The sequence below is a fragment of the Dermochelys coriacea genome, chromosome 2 (assembly GCF_009764565.3).
Source record: "Dermochelys coriacea isolate rDerCor1 chromosome 2, rDerCor1.pri.v4, whole genome shotgun sequence".
In the NCBI taxonomy this organism is placed as follows: domain Eukaryota; kingdom Metazoa; phylum Chordata; order Testudines; family Dermochelyidae; genus Dermochelys; species Dermochelys coriacea.
The window spans coordinates 238,052,091-238,076,911 of NC_050069.1; the positions used below are offsets into that span (position 1 = coordinate 238,052,091).

Sequence of the window (24,821 nt, forward strand, 5' to 3'; positions counted from 1 at the left end):
TTCCTGAACAGATGGTATTTAGAAGGAAAATAAAGCTAACCTGTGATGCTTAGTATGTATACATACATTTGTGGTCTGAATGTTAGATTATTGGGGAGTTTTCTAAGGCCACCACTATCACTTTTGAGCGTTAATTAATACCTGTAATTCTGAAGATGAAACCTTTGCTGTGAGATAGCTGATAAGGTACAATACAATGGATCAACTTAAAGTTCCTCAAACTTAGCAATGTCTTCTGTTTTAATGAGTCACAATTTTACATCTACTTACACTAAAAAACAGTTTTTGTGAGCATATGATCTAAAATATGAATTTCTTAATCTTTGGTGACTTTTTCCCAAATACGTTAGGTCATTGACTGAAATAAGTGCAATTCTGGTGACAGTTGGCAAAAAGAAAAAAAAAATGGAGTCCTAAAATAATAGACTAGAAATAATAGAATCCTAAAATAATAGGGAAAATTGGATTTAGTTTCAATATGTGAAATACTTTGATTTCAAATGTTCTTAAACTATTTTCTTTGTTAGGGGAAGCAAAAGCAAATGCTCCTTGTGTTATATTTATTGATGAGTTGGATTCTGTGGGCGGGAAGAGAATTGAGTCTCCAATGCATCCTTACTCGAGACAGACCATCAATCAGCTTCTTGCCGAAATGGATGGGTACATATTTTTTTGTTCTTTTGTAGTGAGCCAACCTTTGTCTATATTGATATTTTTAAAACACCTGAATGAGATTTTCCCTCTCAAAGTTAAGGTTAAGAATCTCTTCAAAATTGAGATTTGATTAAAGGTTATACAATTTAAATAATACCATAACCAACTTCATCACCACTTTATGCCAGCAAGACCAGTAGAGCCAGGGATTCTGGTGACGGAAAGTATATGAGAGGGCCAGGTTGAAGTGGCAAAGCAGATGAATTGGCGGGGAGGGGAGTGGGCTTGATGGAGGTGCAAGGTTTTTAAAAAAAAAAAAAAAGAGAGAAAAAGACGGGAAAGATGAAGTGGGGGAATGAGAAATCTGAGTTGGAGCATTAGCTGGTTTAGTGCTTATAGAGCCCCAGCAGGAATTATAGCTACCAGTGAAAGGGGAAGTAGTGATGGAAATGTTGCTTTCCCTTTGCAGGATTGAATAATCCTTTCCCCTCTAGCCCCGGGGCAATGGCTTAGTAAGAGCCAGAAGGGCTATGTGCACCAGCTTTGCTTAACTTTGTCTTTTTCCTCTGATTCAAATAGATGCATTTGGCAGGTGTTCTCACTCACAAACCTTGAGAACTAGGAACAGTGTTTCAAGAGTTTAAACCAAATAAAATCTAAATTCACCCCCCCCCCCCCATAGAAGTATTAAGCTGAAAAGTGCTTACTACCTGCATGTTGTCCTGAAGGATAAGCTAAAAAAACTGTGTCCCTACTTGGCCTAGGGAGCTTGGCTGCATCTTGCCACTTTGACAAGCAGTACAGGTTTGGAATGTTCCTTCATCTATCTTTATGCAATAGTGCTTAACTCAGGGTCTTGGACAAAAACGCACCTGATGTTTCACATCAACTCATTCAAGCCAGAAGCCTAACAAAGCTATTTTTGTTACTGATTAAGCCTAAAATACTTTAATTTTCAAAACAGAGGTTTGATTTTGGGGGGTGAAAAATACCCCTTTTTCTATTATTTAGACCAAACTTTAAGCTCCATTTTAGGAAATAGACACTTTGTCCCTATTAATGATAATCTATCAATTGATTGCCTCCAAAGCTGTGTCTTCTGGAATGGATGGGCAGGTAGAGGGGACAATCATGGGTTGATATGGCTATGTTTGTATGCCAGAAGCTGGGAATGAGCAACTGGGGATGGAACGCTTTATGATTTCCTGTTCTGTTCATTCCCTCTGGGGCACCTGGCACTGGCCACTGTCAGAAGACAGGATACTGGGCTAGATGTACCTTTGGCCTGACCCAGTAGGGACATTCTTTATGTTGTTTGTGGCTCATACCTCGTTGGACTCCACACTTGACAGGCCAATTGACTGCAGCTGGCCCAGAGAAGAGCCAAGAGTAGTAAACTAGCTAAAAAGTGGGCAGTCCTTGGTTTTTTTGGTTTTTGTTTTTTTAAATAAAATTTCATAATGCTTAGGAATCTAACTTTGTAAACTAATATCCTTTAAAATCTTTTTCTGAAGCTTTAAGCCTAATGAAGGAGTTATTATTATTGGTGCAACAAACTTCCCTGAAGCATTAGATAAGTAAGTATGAAGTTTATGTACCAGTTTCACAAATGTGTATTAAATCTCCAATTGTATAGTGATGGGGGCTGTTTAAGTAACTAGATGCAGTTGTGATAATCAGATTTTACAAATGATGTTGAGGTTACTTTTCTCTGGAAAGCTGTAGGGACTGGCCAATTTGTAACGTTTAAGAGCCACTGATTTAGAGGAAATGGGTAATATTACCATGTTTTCTAGTAAGAATTGTAAAAATTTACAAAGTGGTGGCTGGGTGCCCCGTCTGCCATGATGCATTAACAACTTAGTAAAGAATCACCCCCTTAGCTGCATATACATTTTTGGCAGTAATGCTATACAATAAAAATATTACTGTACCTCCTGATAGATTAATAGAAATTGCTTTCTGCTAATGTTAACCAGCAACAAACACCTACATCCGCTTTTTTCAGTGTACAGATAAGTGGAGAGAGAGAGATGTGTTCCTGGGAGAAAATCTTCTCAAAATGTCTGTTTTATTAAGAAAATTAGATGTGTTGCTGTAACACTGTAAGTAACATTGATATTCAAATGTTAAAGCACATCTTATTTACTAAGTTTCTTTTTCCTTTCTCTTAGTGCTCTAATACGTCCTGGCCGCTTTGACATGCAAGTTACAGTTCCAAGGCCAGATGTGAAAGGTCGAACAGAAATTTTGAAATGGTACCTTAATAAAATAAAGTATGATCAATGTAAGTATAAATATTTAGTTGCATGGGATGACATCTTTTGCCATCAGACTCTTGGTCCATGTAGCTCAGCAGTTCTCACCTCAAAGTGGGTTGTGACCCTGTTTTAATGGGGTCGCCAGGGCTAGCTTAGACTTGCTGGGGCCCAGTGCCAAAGGCTTCAGCCCTGGGTGACAGGGCTCAGGTTACAGGCCCCCTGCCTGGGGCTGAAGCCCTGGGGCTTCGGCTTTGGCTCCCCAGCCTGGGGAGGTGGAGCTTTGGTTTTCCCCTGCCCTCCCCCGGGGTGGCAGGGCTTGGGAGGGCTCAGGCTTTGGTCCCTCCCCCTTCTGGGATCATGAAGGAATTTTTGTTGTCAAAGGGTCGTGATGCAATGAAGTTTGAGAACCCCTGATCTGGTTCATTGTCATGTCAGCAATAGTGACCTGAACCAGATGCCTCAGATGAAGGTGCAGAAACCCTGCAATAGGCAGTTATGGGACAACCTGCCCCAAGCAAAGCTTCCTTCTAATCTGCAATGGTTAGAGGTGTGTCTAAATCTAGAGACATGAGAGTTCATATCCCTTCTAAAACTTGTTTATTTTAATATTTACTATTGTAACTAAGCATTCTCATTCATATAAATGTCGAATCCCTTTTTGACATTGTTAGATAAACAGAAATAAAAAAATCTTTGCAAGGAAATAATAGGTGGTATCAATATCTATTCTTTTTTGAACACAGCTCTTGATCCAGAAATAATTGCCCGAGGTACAGTAGGATTTTCTGGAGCAGAGCTAGAAAATCTTGTGAACCAAGCTGCATTAAAGGCAGCTGTTGATGGGAAAGATATGGTAACCATGAAGGAACTGGAATTCTCAAAGGACAAAATTCTCATGGGTAGGCTTTTACATATGCAAGACTAACAATTTTTAAGATAGTGTGGTGATTTTGTATTTGTGTTTATTGCATTTCATTGTTTGTTTTAACTACCTTCTCAATTAGACTGATATTTTTAGGTTAGTGCCTACCAATTACAATGGTGGTATATTAGAAAGTCTTGAGATAGATGCTTTCAAATGCAAACCTAAATGATATTCTAATAATGTAATAGCCTCAAGTACAGTAATGTTATCTAGTTAGGTCAAAGCTTATAATAGCTGCCATGGCAGGTTCAGATACTGACAGCAAACGCTCTGTATGGTAGTGTGCTACATTGGGAAACTTACTCTGGCCATAAAGGCTAATGGCTTTTAGAGGCAATTAATTGAATCATTGTATCCAACATGCTTGGGTGTTCAGAAGTGCTGAAGTTAGGAAGAAATTAACATGTTTCCAACCTACTGCAGTAATCTTTCACAAATTCAAATAGTGAACAAAAAATAAACAATGGCACTGTCTGTAACGTACTCAGCCAGACTATACCATAGATACAGTTACGAGAATATTTGGATTGAAGTAAAGCATGCTGTTGTGACATGACTGAGGCTTTGGGGGAGGATGAGTGTTAAGGGGATGACGTATATCTGTACAAGAGCCGTCTGCTGTTCACTTCAATTTTGGATAGGACCTATCTGGATCAGAGGGTTAACAGTATGATAACTGCAGTTTAAAATAGATAGTCTGAGATTTGCTAATATTGCAAGCTTCTTGTAGCAAGGACTGTCTCAGTAATGAGTGTGCAGTCAGCATTTAAAAATAAATGGGAGGCAAAGGATCAATTAAAGGAGATATGCTTCTTCCTTGTAAAGAAGGGAGGTAGATTATCAGAACCCTGGAGCAAGATTTGGTTTGAGTTGCATGTGGTGAGGTAAAACTTAGATGCCTGAGGTATATACTATTCCAAAAACATCTTCTGATCCTTTTATACTTGATAGACTGAAATTTTCAAATGCACTTGGAATTAGCCTCACATTACTCCCATTAAAGTCAAATTGACTTCAGTGAGAGTGGGGTTAGACCAATACTGAGCCTTTTTGAAAATTCCTCTCAGTAACAAATCTAATGACAATAGTTTGATTCTTATTTCACTTTAGTCCTCAAATGTCGGTAATGTGTGTGTAAACATGTTTGAATGAAAGTTAATGTCATGTGCTTGTTATGCAGCTTTATTAATCTCTTCCTTTTCATATGTTTTTAAGGACCTGAACGTAGAAGTGTAGAAATTGATGATAAAAACAAAACAATCACAGCATATCATGAATCTGGACATGCTATAATTGCATATTATACCAAAGATGCAATGCCGATCAACAAAGCTACAATCATGCCCCGAGGGCCAACACTTGGACATGTGAGGTTTTTTTAAAAATAAGCCTAATATTTATCCTAGTTACCTTTTTGCACTTTCAAGGAATTTTCCAGCAACATTGTGACATAAAAGGCATGTCATAATATTGCAAAACTACTGTAATAAACTAATGTATATATGATATAAAAATAAGCTTTTTAAAGAGAAAAATCTTCTGAATCTTTTTTCCACTTCGTTCCTTTTTCCTATAGCTGGGTTAGAGAGAGAGACTTCTCTTTCGCTTCAAACCAGCTAGCCATCAATAATGGTTCAAACAGGCAAGAAGGGAATATCAAGTCTTGATGTGATTCTGAATTAGTACTGGTCCTTTTCTCTTCTAGAACAGCCAGAAAATCCCAGAAAGCTTAAAAGCAGAGCTGCCTGTTATAGAAACTTCCTTGTATCAAGCCAATACTTCTCCAAAGATATTTTATCTAAAATATATTGCTAACTTCAATAATTTGCTCGCTTTTCTTTTAGGACAGACCTTGCCTCTTCAGCATTTCTATCCTGTCCTTTGAAATCTGATCTGGGTGATATTTGAACAAAATGGGAGGTGTTCCCTATTGTGTGTATTTGTCTTTTAATATCCAACCAAACTAGCGTAATACATTGATCCAGAAGCATGTGGAGCGGTGTCCAAACAGGTACAGAACAAGATGGGATATTAGTTGGTGTGTGCTATAGATCACCAAATTAGCTTTAGGGAACAAGATGACCACTGCCGTATGCACCTATTTACAACATGTAAGGAAAAAAAAGTTGAGACGGGGGACTTCAGTTTGAGTGACATATACTGGAGGTCTCATGCTGCCAGTACTAAAACTTATCTCAAGTGTTGCAGTCAACACTGAGGAATTCTGTATTAAAGCCAGGTCTAACAGAGCAACTGACCACAGAACTAAAAATTAATGGGTGCTAAGGTATAAGTGATCATGACTTGGATCATGTTTATAATGTGCAAGCAGAATAAAGTCCAGACCAGTAATACATGTGCTTTAATATGGCTAATTTGGGTTAAGAAATAATTTAAGCGCACCTTACTAAATGTCCAAGAAGCCCCAATTGAAAAAGAAGGCTGCATTAGTTAAAAGATCAACTTGGTTTAGAGGGGAAGTGGAGAGAGCTGTAAAATCAAACAAATTAAAGAAAGAGGAAGTTGACAGTAATGAATATAAATCAGAAGTTAGGAATTGTAGAAATTGATAAGGGACATAAGGAAAAATCTATGGCCAGCACAGTAAAGGACAATTAGGAGTTTTTAAATGTAATAGAAACAAAAAGAATCCTGACAATGGTATTGGTCCATTACTAGAGAGAAATGGTATTATCTATAATTAGAGTCCTACCAAATTCACGGTCCATTTTGGTCAATTTCATGGTGTTGATTTCTTGATCTTAGATATTTAAATCTGAAATTTCACAGTGTTGTAATTGTAGGGGTCTGGACCCAACTCTTAAGGCAGCAGCGCAGAAGTAAGGGTGGCATGGTATGGTATTGCTACCCTTACTTCTGTGCTACTGCTGGCGGGGCACTGCCTTCAGAGTTGGACGCCTGGCTAGCAGTCACCGCTCTCCAGCCACCCAGATGTGAAGGTAGCGCAGCAGTAAAGCTGGCAATACTGTGAAAACTCTTCCCCCCCACACACAATAACCTTGCGAACCTCCCCCTGACCCTCTTTTGGGTCAGTACCCCCAGTTTGAGGAAACACTGGTTTCTCCTGTGAAATCTGTATAGAATAGGGCAGTGGTTCTCAAACTTCATTGGACCATGACCCCCTTCTGACAACATAAATCACTACGTAACCCCAGGAGGGGGACCAAAACCTAAGCCCACCCAAGCCCTGCTGCGCCAGGTAGTGGGGACACAAAGCTGAAGCCAGAGCCCTGCCGCTCCATGTTCAAGGGCCAAAGCCGAAGTCCCAGGGCTGAAGCCCCAGGCAGTGGCTTGGGCTTCTGCCCCAGGCCCCAGCAAGTCTAACGCCAGCCCTTGCAACCCCATTAAAATGGGGTCTCAACCCACAGTTTGAGAACCGCTGGTATAGGGTAAAAGTACACACAAGACCAGTTTTCATGGGGGAGACCAGATTTCACGGTCTGTGGTGCTTTTTTCATAGCTGGAATTTGGTAGGGCCCCTAATAATAATGCAGAAAAAGGCAAAACTGTTCAACAAAAGTTTCTGTTCTGTGTTTGGGGGAGATACAGATGTAGTCTCATCATATGTTGATAACACTCTTTCCATTCCAGTAGTATCCTTGGAGGATGTTAGACACAAGTTACGGAAGTTGGATACTTTTAAATCAGCAAGTACAGATAACCTTGTGTCCCAGAGTTTTAAGAGTTGGCCTAAGGAGGTTGTTGGACTATTAATGTTGTTTTTTCAGTAAGTCTTAGAACACTGGGATGGTTCCAGAAGATGGAAAGAAAGTTTGTTGTGACAATTTTGAAAAAGGGTAAACAGGATGAGGGGGGTAATTATAGGCTTGTCAGCTTGACATTGATCCTGGGCAAGATTATGGAGTGACTGATACAGGATTAGATTAATATAGAATTAAGGGAGGGAAATTAATGCAAATCAATGTGGATTTATGGAAAATAGATCCTGTCAAACTAATTTGATATCTTTTTTTGATGAGATTACAAGTTCTGTTGATATAGGTAGTAGTGTTGATGTAATAGCCTTAGACATCTTTAAGGTGTTTGACTTGGTACCCTCATGACATCTTAATTTAAAAAAAACTAGAAAGATATAAAATCAACATGGCACACATTAATTGATAGGTCTCAAAATGTAATTGTAAACAGGGAATAGTTATTGAGCAGGTGTTTCCATTGGGATCCTGCGGGTTCTTGCCCCTATGTTGTTCTAACGTTTATCAACGACGTGGAAAAAAACATAACTGTCACTGATAAAGCTTTCAGATGACTCAGCCTGGGGGAATGATAAACAATGAAATTAAGAGGTCGCTGATTCAGAATGATCTGGATCATTTGGTAAACTGGGCATAAGCAAACGGTATGAGTTTTAATATAGCTAATATATACATTTGGAAACAAAGAATGTAGGCCATACTTACAGAATGAAAGATTCTATGTTGGGAAGCAGAGAATCTGAAAAATTTGGGGGTCATGGTGGATAATTAGCCAAACATGAGCTCCCAGTGTGATGCTGTAGTTAAAAGAACTAATGTGATCCTGGGATACATAAATGTGTGGAATCTTGAGTAGAAGTAGAGAGGTTTATTTTATCTCTGTATTTGGCACTGATGCAACTGCTGCTGGAATCTGTGTCCTTTGCTGGTGCTCACAATTCAAGAAGGATGTTGGTAAATTGGAGAGGGTTTAGAGACTAGCCAGGAGAGTTAAAGTATTAGAAGACATGCCTTACGGTGATAGGCTCAAAGAGCTCAGTCAAAATAACTTAAAGAAGATTAATGGGTAACTTGATTAGTCTATAAGGGGAACAAATATTTAATAATGGGCTCTTCAGTCTAGCGGCAAAAAGTATAACAATCCAGTGGCTGGAAGTCGAAGGCATACATTTTGAACAGCGAGAGTAACTGTTGGAACAGTTCACAAGGATTGTGGTTGATTATCCATCACTGACCATTTTTAAATCAAGATTGAGTGTTTTTTAAAAAGGGATGTTGTAGGAATACAAGAATTATTTTGGAAGTTTTATGGCCTGTGTTATACAGGAGGTCAGACTAGATGATAACAATGGTTCCTTCTGGCCTTGGAATCTATGAATCTATATCCCTCAGACAAGTTGACCTGTGCTCAGCACACATTCAGGAAACAGTGGGGATACTAGTCATTTTTTAGTTCCCTGATCTTGGTTCTTAGGTATATCAACCTGTAGGTTGCTTAGGGCTTCTGGTTTTACATTTTATCAATAAAACACCTCTGATTTTAAAAAAAAAAAAAAAAAAATTGGTATTTATCCAATAAACACTGAACATAGTTACTTGTATCTTAGGCCTTGTCTACATAGAACAATAACATGGACTACGGGGGTGTGATTTCTAAAGCACACTAATGTGTTGATCTTTAATAGGTCCGTGGAGACCCTGCTGGTGTGCACTAAAAGTTCCCTAGTGTGCTTTAACATAGTTCAGTTTGAAACAGGACTACATTAAAGTGTACTGAGGACAAAAAGATTGCTCATTACAGTATATACTAATGAGCCCTGAAAACCCCTGATTTTTAGACATCTATATAAAACTCAAATTGCTTAAAAAAACCCCCCTGAAAAATGAAATTAATAAATCCAGAAAAAAACAGAAGCCCTAACACTGCTCTGTTTTATGCTCTATTTTATTTTAGTCTGACCAGTTCTACATTTTATAGGTATCTTTGCTACCAGAAAATGACAGGTGGAGTGAAACTAGATCCCAGCTGCTTTTTGCACTTTCAAGGAATTTTCCAGCAACATTGTGACATAAAAGGCATGTCATAATATTGCAAAACTACTGTAATAAACTAATGTATATATGATATAAAAATAAGCTTTTTAAAGAGAAAAATCTTCTGAATCTTTTTTCCACTTTGTTCCTTTTTCCTATAGCTGGGTTAGAGAGAGAGACTTCTCTTTCGCTTCAAACCAGCTAGCCATCAATAATGGTTCAAACAGGCAAGAAGGGAATATCAAGTCTTGATGTGATTCTGAATTAGTACTGGTCCTTTTCTCTTCTAGAACAGCCAGAAAATCCCAGAAAGCTTAAAAGCAGAGCTGCCTGTTATAGAAACTTCCTTGTATCAAGCCAATACTTCTCCAAAGATATTTTATCTAAAATATATTGCTAACTTCAATAATTTGCTCGCTTTTCTTTTAGGACAGACCTTGCCTCTTCAGCATTTCTATCCTGTCCTTTGAAATCTGATCTGGGTGATATTTGAACAAAATGGGAGGTGTTCCCTATTGTGTGTATTTGTCTTTTAATATCCAACCAAACTAGCGTAATACATTGATCCAGAAGCATGTGGAGCGGTGTCCAAACAGGTACAGAACAAGATGGGATATTAGTTGGTGTGTGCTATAGATCACCAAATTAGCTTTAGGGAACAAGATGACCACTGCCGTATGCACCTATTTACAACATGTAAGGAAAAAAAAGTTGAGACGGGGGACTTCAGTTTGAGTGACATATACTGGAGGTCTCATGCTGCCAGTACTAAAACTTATCTCAAGTGTTGCAGTCAACACTGAGGAATTCTGTATTAAAGCCAGGTCTAACAGAGCAACTGACCACAGAACTAAAAATTAATGGGTGCTAAGGTATAAGTGATCATGACTTGGATCATGTTTATAATGTGCAAGCAGAATAAAGTCCAGACCAGTAATACATGTGCTTTAATATGGCTAATTTGGGTTAAGAAATAATTTAAGCGCACCTTACTAAATGTCCAAGAAGCCCCAATTGAAAAAGAAGGCTGCATTAGTTAAAAGATCAACTTGGTTTAGAGGGGAAGTGGAGGGAGCTGTAAAATCAAACAAATTAAAGAAAGAGGAAGTTGACAGTAATGAATATAAATCAGAAGTTAGGAATTGTAGAAATTGATAAGGGACATAAGGAAAAATCTATGGCCAGCACAGTAAAGGACAATTAGGAGTTTTTAAATGTAATAGAAACAAAAAGAATCCTGACAATGGTATTGGTCCATTACTAGAGAGAAATGGTATTATCTATAATTAGAGTCCTACCAAATTCACGGTCCATTTTGGTCAATTTCATGGTGTTGATTTCTTGATCTTAGATATTTAAATCTGAAATTTCACAGTGTTGTAATTGTAGGGGTCTGGACCCAACTCTTAAGGCAGCAGCGCAGAAGTAAGGGTGGCATGGTATGGTATTGCTACCCTTACTTCTGTGCTACTGCTGGCGGGGCACTGCCTTCAGAGTTGGACGCCTGGCTAGCAGTCACCGCTCTCCAGCCACCCAGATGTGAAGGTAGCGCAGCAGTAAAGCTGGCAATACTGTGAAAACTCTTCCCCCCCACACACAATAACCTTGCGAACCTCCCCCTGACCCTCTTTTGGGTCAGTACCCCCAGTTTGAGGAAACACTGGTTTCTCCTGTGAAATCTGTATAGAATAGGGCAGTGGTTCTCAAACTTCATTGGACCATGACCCCCTTCTGACAACATAAATCACTACGTAACCCCAGGAGGGGGACCAAAACCTAAGCCCACCCAAGCCCTGCTGCGCCAGGTAGTGGGGACACAAAGCTGAAGCCAGAGCCCTGCCGCTCCATGTTCAAGGGCCAAAGCCGAAGTCCCAGGGCTGAAGCCCCAGGCAGTGGCTTGGGCTTCTGCCCCAGGCCCCAGCAAGTCTAACGCCAGCCCTTGCAACCCCATTAAAATGGGGTCTCAACCCACAGTTTGAGAACCGCTGGTATAGGGTAAAAGTACACACAAGACCAGTTTTCATGGGGGAGACCAGATTTCACGGTCTGTGGTGCTTTTTTCATAGCTGGAATTTGGTAGGGCCCCTAATAATAATGCAGAAAAAGGCAAAACTGTTCAACAAAAGTTTCTGTTCTGTGTTTGGGGGAGATACAGATGTAGTCTCATCATATGTTGATAACACTCTTTCCATTCCAGTAGTATCCTTGGAGGATGTTAGACACAAGTTACGGAAGTTGGATACTTTTAAATCAGCAAGTACAGATAACCTTGTGTCCCAGAGTTTTAAGAGTTGGCCTAAGGAGGTTGTTGGACTATTAATGTTGTTTTTTCAGTAAGTCTTAGAACACTGGGATGGTTCCAGAAGATGGAAAGAAAGTTTGTTGTGACAATTTTGAAAAAGGGTAAACAGGATGAGGGGGGTAATTATAGGCTTGTCAGCTTGACATTGATCCTGGGCAAGATTATGGAGTGACTGATACAGGATTAGATTAATATAGAATTAAGGGAGGGAAATTAATGCAAATCAATGTGGATTTATGGAAAATAGATCCTGTCAAACTAATTTGATATCTTTTTTTGATGAGATTACAAGTTCTGTTGATATAGGTAGTAGTGTTGATGTAATAGCCTTAGACATCTTTAAGGTGTTTGACTTGGTACCCTCATGACATCTTAATTTAAAAAAAACTAGAAAGATATAAAATCAACATGGCACACATTAATTGATAGGTCTCAAAATGTAATTGTAAACAGGGAATAGTTATTGAGCAGGTGTTTCCATTGGGATCCTGCGGGTTCTTGCCCCTATGTTGTTCTAACGTTTATCAACGACGTGGAAAAAAACATAACTGTCACTGATAAAGCTTTCAGATGACTCAGCCTGGGGGAATGATAAACAATGAAATTAAGAGGTCGCTGATTCAGAATGATCTGGATCATTTGGTAAACTGGGCATAAGCAAACGGTATGAGTTTTAATATAGCTAATATATACATTTGGAAACAAAGAATGTAGGCCATACTTACAGAATGAAAGATTCTATGTTGGGAAGCAGAGAATCTGAAAAATTTGGGGGTCATGGTGGATAATTAGCCAAACATGAGCTCCCAGTGTGATGCTGTAGTTAAAAGAACTAATGTGATCCTGGGATACATAAATGTGTGGAATCTTGAGTAGAAGTAGAGAGGTTTATTTTATCTCTGTATTTGGCACTGATGCAACTGCTGCTGGAATCTGTGTCCTTTGCTGGTGCTCACAATTCAAGAAGGATGTTGGTAAATTGGAGAGGGTTTAGAGACTAGCCAGGAGAGTTAAAGTATTAGAAGACATGCCTTACGGTGATAGGCTCAAAGAGCTCAGTCAAAATAACTTAAAGAAGATTAATGGGTAACTTGATTAGTCTATAAGGGGAACAAATATTTAATAATGGGCTCTTCAGTCTAGCGGCAAAAAGTATAACAATCCAGTGGCTGGAAGTCGAAGGCATACATTTTGAACAGCGAGAGTAACTGTTGGAACAGTTCACAAGGATTGTGGTTGATTATCCATCACTGACCATTTTTAAATCAAGATTGAGTGTTTTTTAAAAAGGGATGTTGTAGGAATACAAGAATTATTTTGGAAGTTTTATGGCCTGTGTTATACAGGAGGTCAGACTAGATGATAACAATGGTTCCTTCTGGCCTTGGAATCTATGAATCTATATCCCTCAGACAAGTTGACCTGTGCTCAGCACACATTCAGGAAACAGTGGGGATACTAGTCATTTTTTAGTTCCCTGATCTTGGTTCTTAGGTATATCAACCTGTAGGTTGCTTAGGGCTTCTGGTTTTACATTTTATCAATAAAACACCTCTGATTTTAAAAAAAAAAAAAAAAAATTGGTATTTATCCAATAAACACTGAACATAGTTACTTGTATCTTAGGCCTTGTCTACATAGAACAATAACATGGACTACGGGGGTGTGATTTCTAAAGCACACTAATGTGTTGATCTTTAATAGGTCCGTGGAGACCCTGCTGGTGTGCACTAAAAGTTCCCTAGTGTGCTTTAACATAGTTCAGTTTGAAACAGGACTACATTAAAGTGTACTGAGGACAAAAAGATTGCTCATTACAGTATATACTAATGAGCCCTGAAAACCCCTGATTTTTAGACATCTATATAAAACTCAAATTGCTTAAAAAAACCCCCCTGAAAAATGAAATTAATAAATCCAGAAAAAAACAGAAGCCCTAACACTGCTCTGTTTTATGCTCTATTTTATTTTAGTCTGACCAGTTCTACATTTTATAGGTATCTTTGCTACCAGAAAATGACAGGTGGAGTGAAACTAGATCCCAGCTGCTTGCACAAATGGATGTTAGTATGGGAGGGAGAGTAGCAGAAGAACTCATATTTGGAAGTGATCACATCACAACAGGTCAGTTGATATCTGTGGCTAAAGAATCTTCTGTCAATGGATATTAAGTTTATGTAATTTTGGTTTAGCTGACTAACTTAAATTTTGTTTTTAATATCTAGGTGCTTCCAGTGACTTCGACAATGCTACTAAAATAGCAAAGCTGATGGTGACTAGGTTTGGAATGAGTGAGAAGGTAAAATCATGTTAATTTAATCTTAGTTACCGAGTCATAGCTATTGCTCTGATTCTGCACCTTTTATGTGCACACAGCTATGAAAGATCAAGCTATATAGAGATCAAGAAATTCTGTTGACATAGTAACTAGTGATTTGGCTAATTTGAAATGCAGGCTGTGTCTTTTTACCTTTATGCAATGGGTTTTCTTTTTGAGTTCTGTACACTTGACCTATCAACTTATATGCTTGCATTAAACAAACAAATTTCTGCTTGTGCATGCTCAAGATTTTTTTTTTGTAGCAAAATGTTCTAAAACATAATATAATAAGGATTCATTCCTTGGAAGAAAATCTCAGCTGACATTTGGAAAGGGGGTGGAGAGAACTGAGAGTTTTTTGCAGACTTTTAAAGAGACAGCATTATATAGGCTAGCTTGAAAATAAAAATTTCACAGATAAGATGTAATCTTAAAGGGAGCTTTGTTTTAACCACGTGGAAATATAATCCTGAAGTGAGGTTATAGCTCATTTTGGATTGTGACTTTTTGCGGGATTTATTAATTATGGATGTATATATTATCGTACCTAGCAATTTTGTGTGCTTATCTATATGATAGGCGGGTGGGTGATGCAACTCTTATACAAAAATAGCAATAGCATTAGTGTTTTATTGAAATGGAGGCTTTTTCTTGTCTTGCTATTCTCTTTCTTTAGCTTGGTGTCATGACGTACACAGATACAGGGAAACTCAGTCCTGAAACCCAGTCTGCAATTGAACAGGAAATAAGAACACTTTTAAGGGTAAGATTTGTTTCCTGCGATTACTTCTCATTTAAGAGATGGGCTGAACAAAGATAATGAATGATTGATTATATTGGTTTCTTTGCAATATACAATATAGTGCCTGACCTTGTGGATGGAAATATTCTTAAAGGTGCAGCTAAGTCAAATTTGAATAAAAACGCAGTGTCTCTTCATATTGAATTCCTTTTGAGGAGTTGTTAGTAGCTTTGCATTTGGTTTATGTTTAAGCAGTATGTCATAGGCTGGGTTGGTTTTGTTATCTAGGCACACCTGATGCATTCCATGTTAACACATGGTGCTGTGCTTTAACTGTGTAATTTCCAATGAATTAATGTGGGAGTTTCACTAAATACCTTCGTTACCTATTTTAGAATAGGGTGTGATTTTGTGTTCCTTTCACACTGTTTTATAACTTTCCCTCAAGTAATTGAACATAATTCTTTGTCGTTCTGCGACTTCCAGATCAGAGTTCCAATTTAGGGGATCTACTACCATTTTTTCAAATCTTTACTTCCTGGTTAGCATTTTGAGGGATGGTTGGTGGTTAAATTATATTGTATATAAATAGATAATTTAACAGTGCTGATATATTTGAGATTCAGATTTGTTTAAAATGGCATATTGGGATTTTCAGATTACATATTTATAGCATTGTGATAAGTGTTGCTATATTTTTCTAATCCTCTATTTTCAATGGCTCATAACTTAAATTTTTTGGGGGGTAATTAAAAAAAATTGTCTAAAAGTGAATTGGTACTAAAAGGTACTTTTAAACTTAAATAACCAAAAAAAAACACTTTAGATTGTACGCTCTTTGGAGCCTGGGCACATTTTGAGAGACAGCAAAATTTGAAGCTGTGTAATGAGTATTTTTAAATGTTAAGCCCTTTTATTGTGTTCTGATAACTCTCAGGGTTTGATTTTAAAACTGACATGTTAAATAGTAATCCTTTGAGGAATCTTGTACTGATTTGTCAGTCATTTGGTTTCCAAATTTACAAAAAAAAAAAAAAAATTAAGTAGCACAAAGCAGGTCTGCAGGATTGCTTCCTCAACCCACACATAGACCCTGATCCTGCAAAGACTTATTAAACATGGGTGTAAAGTTACACCCATGAGGAGAGCCATTGAAGTCTGTGGGACTCTAATCATAAGCATAAAATGCTTCAAGTGCTTAAGTCTTTGAAACATCAAAGCTATACTTAAGAGTGAACTGAAAGGACATCTCTCACGGGTGCTGAGTACCATTTCTTAGTGGTTCATTTTGAATCAAATGAGGAAAACCATTTTGAAAAATGCACTTGTATCATTTTCTTAAATTTTCTGTTCTGAATTTTAAAAATTTTTATATTAGGACTCATATGAGCGAGCAAAGAACATCTTGAAGACCCATGCAAAAGAACACAAGAATTTAGCAGAAGCTTTATTGACGTATGAGACTTTGGATGCCAAAGAAATCCAGATAGTTCTAGAGGGGAAAAAACTAGAAGTGAGATAACTTTCTTTATGGAGTCTGATAATTTGAAGAATGTACATCTAGCAATGCAGTTGTCTCCAAATGCAACATAGCTTTTTTCTTCCTGATGTTTGCATTGTATTAACATTTCTTAGAGTTATGCATTGTCTTGAGCTTTTGTTACAATTATCTAATTTTTGTCTTTGTTCAGAATGAGAAACAAGGTATAAAGTAAGTTCTGCAGGAAAGAAATCAAATATAAAATCTCAGGGTTGAATCCACCTTGTATGGAGACCTCAGTCAAATGTTGAAATGGGAAGAAAAGTGAATGCTCTAGTATGTTCAAGCATATTTTCCTTGGTTATGCTGCTATATGTGGGCTTGAAGTGGTACCATCTTAATATGTACAGTATAAAGTTTTTTGTAGAAAGTGAGCCCTTAAGTGCTAGTTACAGAACAGTAATGATTTTATGTTTACCAATAAAGTACAGTTTTAAAAAACACTGTTCCTGCTCCAGAAATGCAACAAACATAGCTGTTAAGTGAGTGGATACACAGTGCATCCCCAATACAGGGCTCCCAAAACAGATGAACTGTTGCTAATTGCACTTTCATTGCTCTTAAGATAAAATGTACACATATGATTCAAAATTTTCAACAAGATGTGGGCAGTGATGGGATACACCTGTTTAAAACTCTTTGGACCATGCTGTAAAAAGTAGTGTTTATGCTGACAAAACTGCCAGGGATGGGAAATGGTGCACTGTCATGCCTAAAGTGCTCCTGACAAGGTTATCTTACAAACTTTATAAAGGCAATATATGGATGTAATTTGATAACCATGCTTTTATACTGCTGGACATACTATTGAATTGGTTTTTACTAATAGTGTATGGGCTTTTTGATAAACCTGTGAAAGATTTCTTCCAAGAGGAGACAAGTATTACTCAACAAAAAAAGGGTACTTCAGAAGTAAGTGGCTTGTTTTTAAAAAAACATTCCCTGTTACCTGTTCCATAAGTCTTTTTTTGCTTGAAATTCTACAACTTTTAATCCATATAAATACTCAGACATTCTAGAGCCAGAAGAAAGTCTAAAAGAAAGTTAGCAACTAGGTTATAGTCAAGCAAAAACTATTACTAGTAGCATTATATATGCATCTTGCTGCTGCCAGGTCCAAGGAATAATTAAGAAAATTAAACACTTGCCGATTAGAAGCATCTCTCCCTACAATTATAGAAATTAGACACTATACATTTTTTCTAGCCTAGAGAGAAGGCTTTTATTAGAACAACATTTAAGGTTAAATAGTGAAAAAATGCCAGTAAATGTGGAAAAAATTGAAATGTTTAATTAAATTTAGAATTAGCATTAACACAGGATTTTGTTGTAAGTATAATACTGGGCTAGCTCAACTTTTTTTTATTAGTAGAGAATGCATTTTCCTTTCCTTTCAAAACCATTGCTGCAATACCACTTTTCCTATTTACTATGTTTTCATTCAGTCAACTTAGTACCATGACATCCCTAGTACAGTATGGAAGAACCTCAAGACACTTGCTCTAAAACAGTATACCAAGCTGATTGGTTACAGATGTATTTGTATTTTAGGAATATGCATTCAGAAACATGCAAATATGACATGCTTGGCATCTGTTTTTGGAATAAAGGTTCATTTTAGTATGCACTTTGCTTTTTCATTTTTCTTTCACTGTATATTGATAAAGTGTAATACTAGTTTCCCTCTTATGTAAATTTGAGGTGTATAAAACATGCTTAAATTTGTAAATAAATTCAACCATTATGGCAAACGTGTAGTTTCTTTAGTTTGGCCACTAGGAAGTTTTCTTCTGAAACAAACTTTATTTCCTTAAATTGTTACTTTTAGTAATTAGTTGACTTAGAGGGACAATTCTTTTGTCTGGTAAATAAGTTTATTTAAACAAAAAGAAAAGCTTGCCACTCTTGAAGTCAAATCTATTTTGTTGGTTTATATAACCAAAAGTGACTTAATTGTCCCTATTTTAAATTCCTCTTTCAAAAGCCCATATAGTATTCAGCTGTACTAGTGAAGAATAGCTGAACATGGTTTCCTCTGGAGTCTCAAATGCTACTCCATGTGCTCACAAGAGGAAATCACTAGAGGAAAGAGTGGTCATTTTAAAATTGAGGGTCACTTTTCTTTTAATGCTGTAAACAGTCACTCAATGGTTTCCTGTTTTGTTTCATTTGTAACAGCTGGATCTCTATGTATGTATGTGATATTTGTAAGCTTTGTCTCAGTAACTTAGTTCCTGTGGGGAAAAAATTGGTCTGTCCATATACTGCTGGATCTTGGAGAAACCTGGGTAAAGCTGTGTTACACTGTATTTGTGATAGTTAGAGGTGGGATGGAAAAATCAGAATATTGGAAGCGCTTAATAGCTTGAATTACAACTGATGTTTGAATGACTTTTTCCACTATGCCTCAGTCACATTCAAGCATCATTTGTAATTAGTGATATCAAAGGCTTTTCAGTACTGTGGTACCAGGTTCTATGGAAATACCTGAGACAGCTTTACAACTCAGTTGATTTTTTTTTTAATCACTGGGTTGAAATTTGGAAAGGTGTGAGAAATTTTAAAAACCTATTTAAGAAATCCATTTCACATGATGCAACATCTTTGCCAGTTTTGCAGACATGCAATGGTCTGAGGTTCATAACCAATAACAATTTTGCTGTTAGTTTTTTAAAATAGCAAAATTACTGAGATTTTTATAAGTAGCTTGTGCACTTGGCATAAGTGTGACGTTTGCTGCTCTGGATCTGAGATTATAAAGCAATGATTAACTCTATCAGATGAATACATTTCACTGACTTGGGAGGAGATTTGGGTAGTAAACTGGAGCTATAAGCCATGAAATCTCTCCCTTTCACTTTTACTCTTCTTAAAGACTTGTGATGGTTATCAAACCTCCAGCCAAGGAATGTTGGACAGTACTTCAGTGGAATTACTACTGCTCCAAGAATGACTGTATTGTTGTTTCATTATTTCACTAAACAGACATCACTCCTCTTCCTTTGCTAGAAGCTAGGTGTATTACTGTAACAGCATTGTCCTCTGGCTCTGTTGGCTTGAAAGTGGTCAGATTTTTCACTTTATTCCCAAATGGCTGTTGGTGACAAGGTCTAGGACTGAAAGTGACCTTGGAAAAGAGGTAGTGACTGTGTCCCACCCCTCCTGTAGTTTCTTGAACAGCCACTCAGAGGTTTTGCTGCCCCTAATATTTAGTTGTGCTTGGCATGTCTCTCCTGTTTTATAGTTACACCTCCCCTATGCATTTTGTTCTTTATAGCCTGTTGAGTAGTGATTTAAGAATGGTATATAAATCATACAGGTCTCACCCCTCACAGCATGTCAGTGTAACAATATCACAATATTTCCCTTTGTATTGTATGTTCCAATTGCTGCTCTGGTGCCTGTTTTGCTCTTCTACCATCTTGATGAAGAGAGCTTACAAGGCTAAAGTAGATCAGTACTGTGACTGGTGTTATCAAGTAAAGTTTCAATGATACAGCATGAGCAGCTTGCCCTACTATACAGGTTAGTATGGGCACTGACTTGCATCAAGGAGCAGATTTTAAAATTCTGCAACTTATCTTCAAAGCCCATCTTGGGGCTGTACTATTCCATAGGTTATGTCTCAATGAGCAATCTGTGTCATGGAGCTGTGTTCTTCAGGAGCAAGTGAGCTAACAGCTGCAGGGTGAGACTTGTAGGTGAAGGAGATTCAATGTTCACAACATTCCATTGCAATGGAAGTCCAAGACCCATCTTTCCACCAACTTTCTCAACTTCCTAGACAGCTGCAGTGGCACATGAGCTAGCAAACAGTGCTGTAAACAGGGGAGTTTCAGTGGGAGTTTGTATTGTGGTGCTTGTTTGGGGTTTGTTTTTACTGTGGGTGGTGGTGGTTTGTTTCCCAATTAACAGGATTTAGGTGGGAAGGCTATGACAGATACTGAGGCAGTGGGAGTGACACATGTAGTGGAAGACACAATGAAGATGACTGGATGTGGATCCTGGAGGGGGGGGCCTGGTAAGAGTTTTGTCTGCATGAAATGCCATCTGATAGAGGAAAAGATCTGAGGTTTGGAGATGCAGATGGAAAGTGAGTTTAGAAAGGTTTGAGCAGATTATGGTGCAAAGACATGAGGTATCTGAATGGAAAAGCTCAGACTTCAGATGGAAGTAGGGCTGGGGAATTTTGAGGGGAGGCTGGGTGAGGAAAGTGGTCAGTGGAAGCATGTGACTAAAAATCAGGCAGAGGGAAAAAAAGACAGGCTAGCGAAGGAGAAACAGCTCATGAACAGGTTTGCAGAGTTGGAAAATGAAGGGGCTCAGCAGGTGGTCACTGAAGGTGGAAGGGCAAGGAAGAAGAAGAGTGGCTAGTCTTACAGGAAAAGGGGAAGAGTCAATGGAGACTACACCAAATGTGAGCCCCAGGAAGATGCAGGATGGGCTGAAGAGGATTACAAGGGAGAAGAATGGGAAGAACTTGCAGCCAGAGGCAATAGACTGGAGACTAGCACCATCACCAGGAAAAAGGCAGGTCTATGTGATCAGGGACTCTTTACAGGGTCTCTTCTCAGTAACCAGAGCTGATCCAGAGAATAGAAGGGTGTGCTGTCTTCCAGGTGCAAAGATATGGGATGTAGACCTGAGATTGAAAAGGATCCTAAAGGGAGCAGGAAAGAATCCCCTAATTATCCTTCATGTGGGAACAAATGATACACCTAGATTCTTGCTGGAAAGTATTAAGGGAGACTATGCTAGGCTGGGGAAGATGCTTAAGGAAATTGAGGCTCAGGTGATCTTTAGTGGGATTCTGCCTCTTCCTAGAGGAGGGCAACAAAGGTGTGACAAGATTATGACCATCAACAGATGGTCTAGGCAGTGGTGCTATAAGGAGGGCTTTGGGATGTATGGCCACTGGGAGGCATTCATGGACAGAAGACAGTTCTCTTGGGATGGACTTCATCTGAGTAGGGAAGGAAATAGATGTCTAGGATGGAGGCTGGCACAACTGAGAGAGCTTTAAACTAGGAATTTGGGGGAGATGTCCAGGTAATCTCCATGCTGGATTTTAGTATTGAGAGGGAAGAAAGGATACAGCCATGGGTAGGAGAATGTATGTCAAGGTTCCTTCCCCACTCTGAACTCTAGGGTACAGATGTGGGGAACCTGCATAAAACCCCCTAAGTTTCTCCCCCACACACACAGCTTAGGTTAAAACTTCCACCTTTTGCCCTTGGACTTATTGCTGCCACCACCAAGCATCTCACAAATAGATAGCTGGGAAAGAGCCTGCTTGGAAACATCTTTCCCTCCAAAATCCTCCCAGACCCTACATCCCCTTTGCTGGGGAAGGCTTGATAAAAATCTTCACCAATTTGCATAGGTGAACACAGACCCAGACCCAAACCCTTGGATCTTAATGAAAAAGCAAATCAGGTTCTTAAAAGAATTTTAATTGAAGAAAAAAAACCACCTCTAAAATCAGGATGGTAAATACCTTACAGGGTAATTAGATTCAAAACAGAATCCCTCTTTGTAACTTAAGGTTTTGGCTAAAGACACAAAAACAGGAATAATCAGCCATTTAAACAAATCTAGCTAGATATGCATTAGATTGTTACTTAAAGTTCTAAGACTCCATTCCTGTTCTGTCCTGGCAAAAGCACCACAGAAGCTTTGTTTGTTCCCCCGCCCCAGCTTTGAAAGTATCTTGTCTCCTCATTGGTCATTTGTCAAGGTGCCAGCAAGGTTATCCTAGCTTCTTAACCCTTTACAGGTGAAAGGGTTTTTCCTCTGGCTAGGAGGGATTTAAAGGAGTTTACCCTTCCCTTTATATTTATGGCAGTATATAAAAAGGGCAGTGTGGATATCAGTCCAATAGGTTATACTGGCTGTAGAATGACTGTGCCTTATAGGGTACAGAATGTGAGCAAGGCCAAACAGCAAAAATTAAGATGTTTGTACACCCCTGTGAGGAGCCTAGGTACCAAAATGGAGGAACTAGAGCTACTGGTGCAGGAAGTGAAACCAGATATTATAGGGATAACAAACATGGTGGAATAGTCGTCATGACTGGACTACAGGTATTGAAGGGTATGTGCTGTTTAGGAAAGACAGAAACAAAGGTAAAGGTGGTGGAGTAGCATTGTATATCAATGATGAGGTAGAAAGTAAAGAAATAAGAAACGATGGAATGGATAAGACAGTCCATCTGGGCAAAAATTACATTGGGTAAGAAAACTATTAGAGCCTCCCCTGGGATAGTGCTTGGGGTGTGCTATAGACTGCCAGGATCTAATTTGGCTATTGATAGAGCCCTCTGTTTTTAATGAGGTAAATACTAATGGAAACTGCGTGATCATGGGAGACTTTAGCTTCCCAGATATAGACTGGAGGACCAGTGCTAGTAATAATAGGGCTCAGATTTAACTAGATGTGATAGCCGATTGATTCCTTCATCAAGTAGTAGCTGAAGGAACTAGAGGGGATGCCATTTTAGATTTGGTTTTGAGGAGTAGTGAGGACCTCAAGAAATGATTGTAGGGGACAATCTTGGTTTAAGTGATCATGAGCTAATTCAGCTCAAACTGAACAAAAGGATTCACAAAAATAAATCTGCAACTAGGGTTTTTGATTTTAAAATGGCTGAATTTCAAAAATTAAGGAAATTAGTTAGGGAAGAATTTAATGGATCTAAAGGCAGAGGAGGCCTGGGGATTACTTTAAATCAAAGCTGCAGAAGCTATTGGAAGCCTGCATCCCAAGAAAGGGGAAAAAAATTCATAGGCAGGAGTTGTAAACCAAGCATCTCAGAAAGGTGATTAAGAAAAAGCAGAAAGCATACAGGGAGTGGAAGATGGGAGGAATCAGCAAGGAAAGCTACCTAATTGAGGTCAGAACATGTAGGGATAAAGTGAGACGGGCTAAAAGTCGAGTAGAGTTGGACCTTGCAAAGGGAATTAAAACCAATAGTAAAAGGTTCTACAGCCATATAAATAAGGAGAGACTGCTAAATGTTGAGGATAGAGTGGGGGTCAAGGATAACCTAGGCATGGCCCAATATCTAAAATACTTTGCCTCAGTCTTTAAGGCTAAAGATGATCTTGGGGATAATGGTAGCATGACAAATGGGAATGAGGATAGAGGTAGAAGCGAAACTTGAACAGCTTAATGGGACTAAATTGGGGGGCCCAGATAATCTTCATCCAGGAATATTAAAGGAATTGGCACATGAAATTGCAAGCCCATTAGCAAGAATTTTTAATGCATCTGTAAACTCAGGGGTTGTACTGTATGATTGGAGAATTGCTAACAGTTCCTATTTTTAAGAAAGGAAAAAAGTGATCTGGATAATTACAGGCCTGTTAGTTTGACATCTGTAGCATGCAAGGTCTTGGAAAAAATTTTGAAGGAGAAAGTAAAGGACATTTAGGTAAATGGTAAACAAAATACAACATGGTTTTACAAAAGGTAAATTGTGCCAAACCAACCTGTTCTTTGAGAAAGGAAGATTTTTTAGACAAAGGAAACAGTGGATCTAATTTACCTAGATTTCAGTAAGGTGTTTGATACTGTGCCACTGGGAAATTAGTTAAATTGGAAAAGATGGGGATCAATATGAAAATTGAAAGGTGGATAAGGAATTGGTTAACAGGGGGACTACAGCGGGTTCTACTGAAAGGTGACCTGTCAGGCTGGAGGGAGGTTACCAGTGGAGTTCCTCAGGGATCAGTTTTGAGACCAATCTTTTTATTACTGATCTCGGCACAAAGTGGGAGTGTGCTAATAAAGTTTCAGAGTAGCAGCCGTGTTAGTCTGTATTCGCAAAAAGAAAAGGAGTACTTGTGGCACCTTAGAGACTAACAAATTTATTAGAGCATAAGCTTTTGTGAGCTACAGCTCACTTCATCGGATGCATTTGGTGGAAAAAAAACAGAGGAGAGATTTATATACACACAGAGAGAACATGAAACAATGGGTTTATCATACACACTGTAAGGAGAGTGATCACTTAAGATAAGTGATCACCAACAGCAGGGGGGGAAAGGAGGAAAACCTTTCATGGTGACAAGCAGGTAGGCTAATTCCAGCAGTTAACAAGAATATCAGAGGAACAGTGGGGGGTGGGGTGGGAGGGAGAAATACCATGGGGAAATAGTTTTACTTTGTGTAATGACTCATCCATTCCCAGTCTCTATTCAAGCCTAAGTTAATTGTATCCAGTTTGCAAATTAATTCCAATTCAGCTGTCTCTCGTTGGAGTCTGTTTTTGAAGCTTTTTTGTTGAAGTATAGCCACTCTTAGGT

At 38.5% G+C, this 24,821-nt stretch overlaps 1 protein-coding gene across 2 annotated transcripts in view; it reads left to right on the top strand.

Annotated features, from left to right (window-relative positions):
• Window positions 1–18,266, top strand: part of YME1L1 (YME1 like 1 ATPase) — a 40,481-nt gene extending 22,215 nt beyond the window's left edge. For both annotated transcript variants that reach the window (XM_038389707.2, XM_038389706.2), the window contains exons 11-19: window positions 528–660; window positions 2,169–2,231; window positions 2,829–2,941; window positions 3,659–3,814; window positions 5,056–5,207; window positions 13,911–14,037; window positions 14,139–14,212; window positions 14,910–14,996; window positions 16,354–18,266. In XM_038389707.2, the coding sequence (XP_038245635.1) occupies window positions 528–660; window positions 2,169–2,231; window positions 2,829–2,941; window positions 3,659–3,814; window positions 5,056–5,207; window positions 13,911–14,037; window positions 14,139–14,212; window positions 14,910–14,996; window positions 16,354–16,497 (1,049 nt within the window). In that variant the 3' untranslated portion in view covers window positions 16,498–18,266. The remainder of the gene's footprint in view (window positions 1–527; window positions 661–2,168; window positions 2,232–2,828; window positions 2,942–3,658; window positions 3,815–5,055; window positions 5,208–13,910; window positions 14,038–14,138; window positions 14,213–14,909; window positions 14,997–16,353) is intronic.
• The last annotated feature ends 6,555 nt before the right edge of the window (window positions 18,267–24,821 follow it).